The sequence below is a fragment of the Solanum tuberosum genome, unplaced genomic scaffold (assembly GCF_000226075.1).
Source record: "Solanum tuberosum cultivar DM 1-3 516 R44 unplaced genomic scaffold, SolTub_3.0 scf00034, whole genome shotgun sequence".
In the NCBI taxonomy this organism is placed as follows: Eukaryota; Viridiplantae; Streptophyta; class Magnoliopsida; order Solanales; family Solanaceae; genus Solanum; species Solanum tuberosum.
Window position 1 is genome coordinate 2314000 of NW_006238962.1, and position 10386 is coordinate 2324385.

The following is a 10386-nucleotide window of genomic DNA, read 5'->3' on the forward strand; positions in this document are numbered from 1 at the left end:
GTTGCTTTCCCTTCATTTCTTATGAATATAAATATTTTTTGCTCTCTTTTTCTCGTACATTCATCCAAAAGTCTAATGAGATACTATAAAAACATCAACTAAAGTTTGAAGAAAATAATAATTATGATCTCTCCATTTTTTCTCCTCCTTATTCAATATTTACTCAACATTTGTTAACACTAATGTTGTTAACAATGAAATCCCTTATTGCTTTTGTGTTCATTATTGAATCCCTTTCATTCTCAAACTCTAACATATAATTTTTAACTTCTTTCCGTACCATATCATGCAAAACTATCAAAAATTCTAGGCTCAATAATTATATCTCCAATTCTGCGTTATTGAAATTTGAGGCATTAAAGTTGATGGAGTGGGTTCAGATGCCGATACATGTGTCAATTCAACTACTTTCTCAATTTGGTTTACACGATTTGAATTCTTGCTAGATTTACATTCGGGTAAAGAGAGACTCAGAGATGTAAAGTGACACTTCAACTACTTGCTCGATTCGGTTTACCCGATTCGAATTCTTGCTAGATTTGAATCCGAGTAAAGAGAGACTCAGAGATGTAGTGAGTTTAGATTCCACTACAGGTTTCATTTCAACTACTTGCTCGATTCATTTTAGCTGATTCAAATTCTTGTTAGATCTGAATCCGGGAAAAGAGAGACTCAGAGATGTTGATGAATCTGGCATTACTGCTGAAAGAGGCAAAATTCCACCTAATGGGGTAATGGACGGATAAAGACATAACTCAAAAACCTAGAAAAATCCAAATTGTTCAAATCAGTTTCGAATGGACTCTGAGATGTTGATGGATTGGACATTACTGGTGAGACTACTGAAAGAGGCAAAATTCCACTTGTTGGGCAACAAGGAGGATAAATACACAACTGAGGGAACTTACAAAAATCCAAATTGCTCAAATCAGATCCACATGGACTACCTGAATTTGTACCTGCCCTGATACTGAACGATCTCTTCAACAACGTTTAAGGATTTTTTAATATAAAATCTTCCGATATGGAAGAGTGCTTCCATTTAAGGGTGAAATTCTAATATTTTTTAATCGCATTATTGGTTCGACCCGATAACAAATGGGTTATCGGAGACCATTGACTACCGAATTTGGCATGATCTTTGATAATAATATTATCTTCTTCAGGAGTAAAAGGTTGATGATCCACTTGAGTAGAAAGTTGATCACACCACCGGAGCCTACATGACTTTGAAGATCGATTTGGAATCAATTGATCTATAACTGACCAGTTCTTTGTTCCATGTTCCTCAGCTACTAGCTTCAGCAATATCTCGTCTCTTGAGGATTCCAATATCGACGCTTGTTCGGACCCTTTTTCTTCATTGTTTCCACTGAATAGGAGTTATTAATTATACAAATGAAATGTATCGCATTGCTAAAATCTCTTAAATTAATTAGATTTTTTCTTTAAATAGTGTTAAGTGGATTGGATTAGAGGGGAAAGGATCTGAGTAATATTAAAGTTTTACTAGCTATTATTTTAGGGAAAAAAACAAAATAACATTCAAACTAACCATTTTAACTAAAAAAAAAAGTTTGACATATAATTGTTTTTATGGGTAAAAACTTAAGTGTTTTCACACATCAAACCAATGAATATAAGATATTTACTTTGATAGGCACTTAAATCGAGATTAACTGAAAATTCGATAGTAAATTAATAAATTATATTTATATCATTTGGCATACAAAGTCATTGACTTAGAGTTTAATTTCATATTTTTTTTCTGACTGTCTCAAACTCTCGATTATTATGTGTTGGCATTTGAGGATGAAGCAATTTGTCAACTCCTGCACATGGTTCAATTGATTTGCCACCTTATTCCTTATAAGTGATTTTCGTTGATTTTTTGTGTATGAAATTTTAATGGTTTAACCGATACGAACAAATAATCATCAATAACTGATAAATTGAGATTTTAATGATCCTAGAATGATTTAGCATATCTATAATTCAATAACTGATAAGTCGTACCGATAAACTTTAAAAGTGAACTGAATCAATCGATAGACAACCCTAGGCGAATCTAGTATATAGTTTAGGTAAAAAAATACATTTGCCCTTGATGTTTACATTAATAGATTTTGATAGGATTTAACTTGGCTCGAAGGAAAGAACAATCAAAATTACCCCCCCCCCCCTTTCCCCCCCAAAAAAAGAATATTATTAAATAAATTTAACAATTCAACTCTTGGCAACATAATTTTTATTTAAACCAGGGTGTTATTGTTTTAAAAAGGAAATATATTTATTGGACCCTGAAGGGTAATTTAGTCATTCAACAATTCATTTAAAATGCCTTTTTGGAACCAACATAACGTTTCATACATCCCAAAATTCACACTTACCATATTTTTTGCCTCTATATATATGAGAGGATGTAATAGTAATGCATTTGTCTGTTTAAGTTTAAGTTTAAGCCGCCAACAATTCACAACAATGGCCTCTCTAACCTCTGAGGTCCTCAATTACATTGTTTTCCGCTACCTCACTGAATCAGGTAATTTAATTCTCATCTTCAGAATCTGTTTTATCTATCCAAGTTTAATTTATGTTGTGTTTCTGTTCTGAAATCCCCATGAATCCGAGTTTGAAAACTGGATCCTCTATCTGCACAAGGTAGGGATTAAGGTTTGCGTACACACCAACCTCCCCACAATCGGAGTTTGTTGTTAGATGATGTTAAATTCTGCAAAGTAAACATTTTTTCTGTATCGAAAACATGTTGCTGTTGTTTGCTAGGTTTGATCCATTCATCCACTAGAATAATAAATTTTGAATTCAGTAAATTGAAAGTGTTGTTATTACCAAATTTAAACATCTCATTTAAATATGGTATCTGTCTCTCCATTTTTCGATAGGATTAAATAAATTTAACTTTCAACTCTTGCCCATGAGGAAGTAAATTTGATCGTGATGGACTAGTACCCATTAAGGATTCACACATTCAGCATTTCGTTTTGGGTAATATATATCTAATCGGTCTACTGGTTTTGCTAATATATTTTTTCAGGATTCACACATTCAGCATTTGCTTTTGGATACGAGGCAGGGCTCAATAGGAGCACAATGGATGGACATCTAGTTCCTCCTGGTGCTCTTATTCAATTTGTGCAAAAGGGTATTCAGTATCTTGAACTGGAAACCAATTTGAGTAATGTAAGGCAAATATTTTAATATTCTGATTTTTCTATATCTTTTTACTACTCTGTACTAACTACAGAATGCAGGATGATGCTAATATGGATGAAGACTTCAAGCTTCTAGAGCCTTTGGATCTCATTACAAAGGATGTAGATGAGCTGCGGAAATATAAAGGGAAAAGGGGAAGGTTCAGAAAGATAAACCTACACGGAAGGATAAGGCGAGTGCTGACCACAAACGAGAACCTACAAGAGAAAGGGAGATGGAGAAACAACAGAAAGGAAAAGAGCGTGAACAGGACAAAGAAAGGAGTGATGTAATGGTTTTGGAAGGACATACATCTGAGGTTCGCCATGATTTCTCAATAGGTTATCTAATAGATATCTTCTGTGTTCTGTATTAACATTGCAATTCTCTTTTGTTTTTAAACTCGTGCTAGGTTTTTGTCTGTGCTTGGAGTCCAAAAGGGTCACTGCTTGCATCTGGGTAAGCATTAGTACCATTTCTTTCTTTTTTGCTCTCGTATATGAATCACTGATGTTCTTATTCATACTTCTGTTTTCTTAGACTCGTCTAAGGAATCATGTCTATTATAGCTAATCATGTGTAATAACACGTTAGGTCTGGAGATGCTACTGCTAGAATTTGGACTATTGGAGATGGTCCATGTAATTCTACTATCCCAAATGTTTGGTTTTGAACCATTTGGAAAGTCAAGCAACTGAGGAAAACAAGGATGTTACATCACTTGACTGGAATGTGAGTTTTCTACTGCTTGTTTTGGGCTGACTTTCGTTGATCTATACTTTTCTGGTGGATTTTCTGAAATTAGACTGCATTGCTTGTGGTTACATATTTAATTTTCTAGTTATTATTTGATCTTGTATTTATGAATTTTTCTTGTACAGAGCAAGGGTACCCTGCTTGCAACTGGTTCTTACGATGGTGGAGCCAGAATCTGGAAACGATCTGGTAAGGGGCATGGAGGAAAAACTTGTTTTGAAGATTGAATGTATAATTTGCTTTCTCTTACTGACTTTTCATACAGGGGAATTGGTTAGTACTCTTAACAAACATAAAAGGCCAATCATATCTTTGAAGTGGAACAAGAAAGGTGATTATCTCCTTAGCGGTAGTATTGATACAACTGCCGTTGTTTGGAATGTGAAATCTGGAGAATCGAAGCAGCAATTTGATTTTCATTCAGGTGTTCTGTTGCCCTTGTTCTGTCTCAATTATTCATTTCATTATATTTTACCTCATATCTGAGCAAGGATAGATTTTGTTTTGTTTTTCTTATGTTCATACAACCCCATGTAGGTCCATTGCTTGATGTTGCTTGGCGAAACAATAATTCTTTCGCGACCTGCTCCGCTGATAACATGATATATGTTTGTAAGGTTGGAGAGAACAAACCAGTCAAAACGTTCTCAGGACATCAGGTGAGGACTGAAGCTTAGCATGTTATGCTTGATTCGAACATTGATGTATCCGTTGTGAATAGTCTTAAAGGGTTGTTTACTTTGCCATTGCAGAATGAAATCAATGCTATCAAGTGGGACTCCTCAGGTTCCTTTCTGGCTTCGTGCTCTGATGATACCACAGTTAAGGTAATTCCAATCTTGTCCTTCTAAAGGTTAGGCGCATGTCACGTTTTGAAATGTGCAGCAGAGATAAGATATTTTTTAAGTTGGATAAGGTAGAGAGGTGGTGCGGTGTGCCACTGGCCCTCGGGGATTTGGTCAATAATTTATTGTTTTTGTGCAGATATGGAGCATGAAACGGGATGTCTGCTTGCATGATTTCAGAGAACATAGCAAAGTATCTATTTTTGTTCTTTCTTTTTCTTTGTTGATTCATTTAATCAAATCAGACATCAGCTGCTGACTAATATGTTTTTGTTAGGAGATACATACCATCAAATGGAGTCCAACTGGCGCTGGTACAAGCAATCCGAATCAACAGTTGTTGCTGGCAAGGTATTCTATCTATTGCTACGGTCATATTTACTGTATTCTCGATTTTATATTACATTCCCCTGCTGTTACTTCTTTGAGCTTATTGGTTTTGTTTTATTTTCTATCTGTGTAGTGCTTCATTTGACTCTACCGTGAAGCTATGGGATGTTGACCAAGGGCGTCTTCTTCACAGCTTAAACGGTCACAGGTAATTGATGTTAACTCATTATGTCTACTTGGAACGGACACAGGAGATAGTAAGGCACTCTTAATAAATTTACACTTATTTAACTGTCAAATGATAGGCGTATTATGGGGTTTGTTTACTAGTACTCAATTGAACTATCAATACGTGTGTATCTTTCTTTTAGTTCATCAAATCTTTGTATCATTCTTGTTTAATGTTTTTGGTTTTTACTAAGTAGGTTATGTTCCATTTTGAATCCAGGGAACCTGTTTACTCTATTGCATTTAGTCCGAACGGTGAATACATGGCAAGTGGATCATTGGACAAATGCATGAATATATGGTCGGTGAAGGAGGCCAAGATTGTAAAAACTTACAATGGTGATGGCTGCATTTTTGAAGTGTGTTGGAACAAGGAAGGCAACAAGGTTGCAGCTTGTTTCGCAAACAAGAAGGTCTGTGTCTATGATTTGCGATTGTAGATCAGGTTGAGGAATCGATGTGAAACTCTGCCTTTTAGAAATGCAGAACAATTGAGGCTCAAACTAAAGTCACATCGTAGATAACTTTTTTGTTTGTTTCACCTAGTGCCCGGTTACCCAGATTGGGACCCGACTAAATCATTATGGTATTGATCTAAACTTTAAGGGATCGTTTGGTTTGCAAACAGATTATGTTGGATTATAATATATAGTATCTTACTTTAGTTTCATGCATGTTCCTATCTTCTATATCTTAACATGAACAATACTAAAGAAAACAAAATAAATGAGAAAACTTCTCTACTCATTTTTAAGCCTAAGGAAGCAGCACGTAAATAATCTCCTTTTTGAAGAGTACAAAGTTTCTCTTAAATTACCAATACCAACACTTCAACTCTTAATATGGTATTTCAATTACACACTTTCGATTCTTGGAAATGTTTTACGTGTGTTCTCATTCATCTCTTAGGTAGTTAAGTTAACTACATAAAATATATCATTTTCTTTAATTATACGCATTCGCTTCAATAAGTTGTAAAGCCCTACGCATTTTATACTTGAGGTTGATGTGTATAATTTAAAGAGATGGCATATGTTGTGTGATTAACTTAACTCTCTAGACTCTAATAGACAACCGAAAACACAAGCAAAAGTATTCTTTTCAAAATTTAAATCAAAAGTGTTTAATTAAAATACTTTATAGAAGTTGAGGTGTTCAATTAAAACAAAACTTAGTTAAGTGTCTTAATAAATATCTTGACAAGTTGACTATGTGTTAATCCTTCTTTTTCTAACCCAACAATAAGAACATTCTAAAGAAAAAAAGTTTTGCCGTAGTACAAGGCACATATTCATTTTGCGGTAGTTACTTAATACTTGTTACTAATAAAAGATGAAAAGTATCCCGTGGAATTAGTTGAAATGCGTGCAAGTTAATCTAACACTACGATTATTTTTAAAAAAATACCGGTGCAATGATACTTGTAGTAGCCCATGGTCCCTCCACAAAAAAATTCAAAGCATACAATGTGTATCAATAATTACTTGACCAATTTAATGCTGCACACCAAGTAAAAGATAAAGTTGGAGACCTTTTTAAAAATATAATCAATATTAATTACTCCCTCCGTTTCAAAAAGATTGATCTGGTTTGACTTGGCACGAAGTTTAAGAAATTAAAGAAGACTTTTGAATCTTGTAGTCCTAAATTAAAGTTATGTCAAATGTATAAAATTGCCCTTAATCTTGTGGTCTTAAACATGCCACGTGGAAAGCAAAAAGTAAAATGTTACCAAAAAAGAAAAGAGGTCATTTTTTTGAAACTGACTAAAAAGGAAAAGAGGTCATTCTTTGTGAAACGGAAGGAGTACCTTTTATTTTACTATAACATAAACAAATTGAAAAAAATGACTTGTGGGCTTCTTCTTTCTTCTTTTTTTAATCTAAAACCATCAAATAATATCTAAATATCAAGGAATCTTAATAGCTCAATTTATTGGCTATCTAATATTACATCTATTGGTGACAGTTAACCACCTTATAATCTCCTCCTCTTTCCTCTTCCGTGCGCAATAAAAAAAGTTCGTTTAGAATAAAAGAATAATATAAATATCAAATATTGTTCAAGATGTATAATAACCAATCACTATAAAAGGCACCCAAAAAGGTCCAAAACAAACGAGACTGTTACAGAGAGGTATTATCAATACATACTATAACCAAAGAGAATTGGAATAGGGGTTTAGTACTTGCAAATGAAGGTAATAATATTGTATACATCCATACCTTTTCATATAATATATAGTTTTCCGGAGTTATTTCCAGCTTATTATAACTTACAAGAAACATTTATTTTTACCATACATGGCTCTAAACATACAGAGACATTACAATACTATATCTATAACTTTCATATATCATGAGGATTATACCATATCTACTAAAATAAAGTCCTTTAAATAGCATGAGCCAGCATCAAGAAGGCAGATCCATCTCTTCCAGGTATCATCGTAACGTCTCTTACCAATTTTCCAATCATTATACAGTATCTTTGAAGAATGAATCCGGTATTTCCAGAGGAGAAGACAATGTTGACACACATTTGAACTGTTACAGGAAAATCATAGAGTTTGCATCAGATGACTGAACTATGCAGGTGTTTACAACAAAATCACTAACTATCAACAACGAGCAGATTAATACCTTATGCAGCTTGTATTTGTCCCTCACAGCTGCTAAAGTACTTCCTCTTCTACTTAATTGCAAGTCATGTATGATAAGAACACATTCCTTCAAATCTGCTGCTCTATATCCCGAGCAACGTTGAAGAGCCAGACTCTACAATATGGACAGAGTTAATTCAGCACTTCGATATATATAAATGAAACTGTAAGTATAGTGAACATTGGATCAAAATCCTCACCCAAGGATGTGACTTTGGCTGTAATGTGAATCTTGAAAGGAATATCACAGCAGCAGCTACCAAAGAAGGCAAAAACTTCACGCAGTTGTAATCCAATAAACTTAATTCGGCTAGGTAGTAACCGAGAAACTCAAACTGCAAATCGGGGTTCTGTAAAAGGCGGAAAGAATACAAAATAAGCAACCACTTGACAGAAACACAGTCGAATACAAAATCAAAATGTTCATGTTACATATTTGCACTTACTTTAACATCTTCTTGAGCAACTCTAGTAAATCGTCTGTATACCAAGGAAAAAAGAACAGACATATCAGTTAAGGAACCTTAATCGTTCTTTAACAAGTTCACCACTGCTTATTCAGGAAACAATGAGACCTACCGGAGAAATGTTTTGGCTGTGGGACTACCCATTTCAAATTTGAGGGATTGTAGCACACTAGCCTCCATCTTCACAACATCTTTCTTCGTAAATGTATTTGCTGTAATGTAGCAAAAATCCTTGACATGTGGAGGCTTGATTTCCTCATACTTCCTGATCATAATCAACAGATTATATTAGATTCGTAACACACAATACCAGGGGAACAAACCAGTTCTTGGTTCCAATACTTACGCAGCAATGAGCATAGAAGAAACACCCAAAAGCTGAAGCCTTTGCCTAGGGATAACATTCAGTGATAAGAATCTGTCAATGTGTGAAACAGTAAGATACAACGTGTCCGATAGAAGCTTGTATTCCTCTGCAACTTCGACCAGCCAGTCGACCAACACCCCTCTCATGTTTGCACTCACATCCTTCTGAACCTTCTCAAGGTAATCAGGCAATGGTCTTCTCTTTTTCTCAATCTGATTTGAAAAACCACAGAGTAAGTCAAAAACTCAAAAACCCAAATATCAAATCCAATCAAGATTTGATAAATTAACCACAACCCACTTGCCAAAATCCAATCTTTAGTGTGCTCATTTGCAAAATCATCAATAAGAAACCAAATCAAGCTCTGCTACTATTAGGTAATTACCCAATTCAACAAGATTTGATAATTCATTAATACTAACCACAACCCAGTTGCCAAAAATCCAATCTTTAGTGTACCCATTTGCAACATCATCCATAAGAAACCAAATCAAGCTCTATTAGGTAACACCCAATTAAACAAGAGTTGATAATTCAATGATATTAACCACAACCCATTTGCCAAAAATCAAATCTTTAGATTGCCCATTTGCAAAATCATCAATAAGAAACCAAACCAAATCAAGCTCTATTAACAAGATTTGATATTTCAATGATATTAACCACAACCCATTTGCTAAAAATCCAATCTTTAGAGTACCCATTGGCAAAATCATCAATTAGAAACCAAATCAAGCTCTATTAAGTAACACCCAATTAAAAATTTCACTTTTAAATTTATTTACTCCAATAAACATATACGAAATGCAAAACATACTTAATCACTAAGATCTAACTGATTAAAGTTCAAAAGACACAAAATTTATTGAAATGAGCAAAAACACTAACCTCCAATTGATGAAAATAATCATAAATATCAGAAGCATAAGCACCACACATCTGAGGATCATCATCCAAATTAACATCAACATCAAATTCCTTATCTTTCTCAGTAACAGATCTTTTCACCTTCCTCTTAATAGTCTTCCTAGATTTGATAATACCCTCATTAGACAAATCTTGAATCTCACCCAACACAACTCTCTTCTTGTTGGGTTGTTGCAAATGCTGAACCATTGCTTCTGCTGCTCTTTTCTTGGCTAATCTTGTAACTCTAACAAAATTTTCTTGATCTGCCATTTCTTGCAACTCCCTTTTCCTCTCTCTGTGTTTGGGGGTGGGGGTGGGTAGGGTAAGAGAGGAAGAGTAGGCTGAGGAAGGGAAAGAGAGATGAGTGTATGTATATATATGGCGCCATATATTCAGCAGAGTGAGTGTTTTTGAGGGAAATTTTCAGATGGATTTGAGTTTTTGGGAATTTTTGGTTTTAAGGGGTTGTCTTGTTGCGGCAAATTTTTGGTTACTTTTTTTTTTTCAGATCGAAATTTTAAAAAGTGAGTTTTGGGTTCCCTCCATATATACCCGCTTCTTTAATTATATATTTCGTCATCCACTAACTTAAAAGGTAATTTTCTTACA

At 34.4% G+C, this 10386-nt stretch overlaps 1 protein-coding gene and 1 pseudogene across 1 annotated transcript; one reads left to right on the plus strand and one right to left on the minus strand.

The window, feature by feature from the left end:
* Positions 1-2481: 2481 nt before the first annotated feature.
* On the plus strand, positions 2482-5812 carry LOC102585341 (F-box-like/WD repeat-containing protein TBL1XR1; annotated as a pseudogene).
* A 1697-nt stretch (positions 5813-7509) lies between these two features.
* On the minus strand, positions 7510-10184 carry LOC102585677 (putative cyclin-A3-1). The gene is made up of 7 exons (XM_006342589.2): positions 9757-10184; positions 8848-9080; positions 8614-8766; positions 8481-8514; positions 8235-8384; positions 8015-8149; positions 7510-7918 (listed from the first exon to the last, which is right to left on the minus strand). Exons 1-7 carry the CDS (start codon positions 10045-10047, stop codon positions 7850-7852), a joined length of 1065 nt encoding a protein of 354 aa, XP_006342651.1. The 5' UTR covers positions 10048-10184; the 3' UTR covers positions 7510-7849.
* Between the last annotated feature and the right edge of the window lie 202 nt (positions 10185-10386).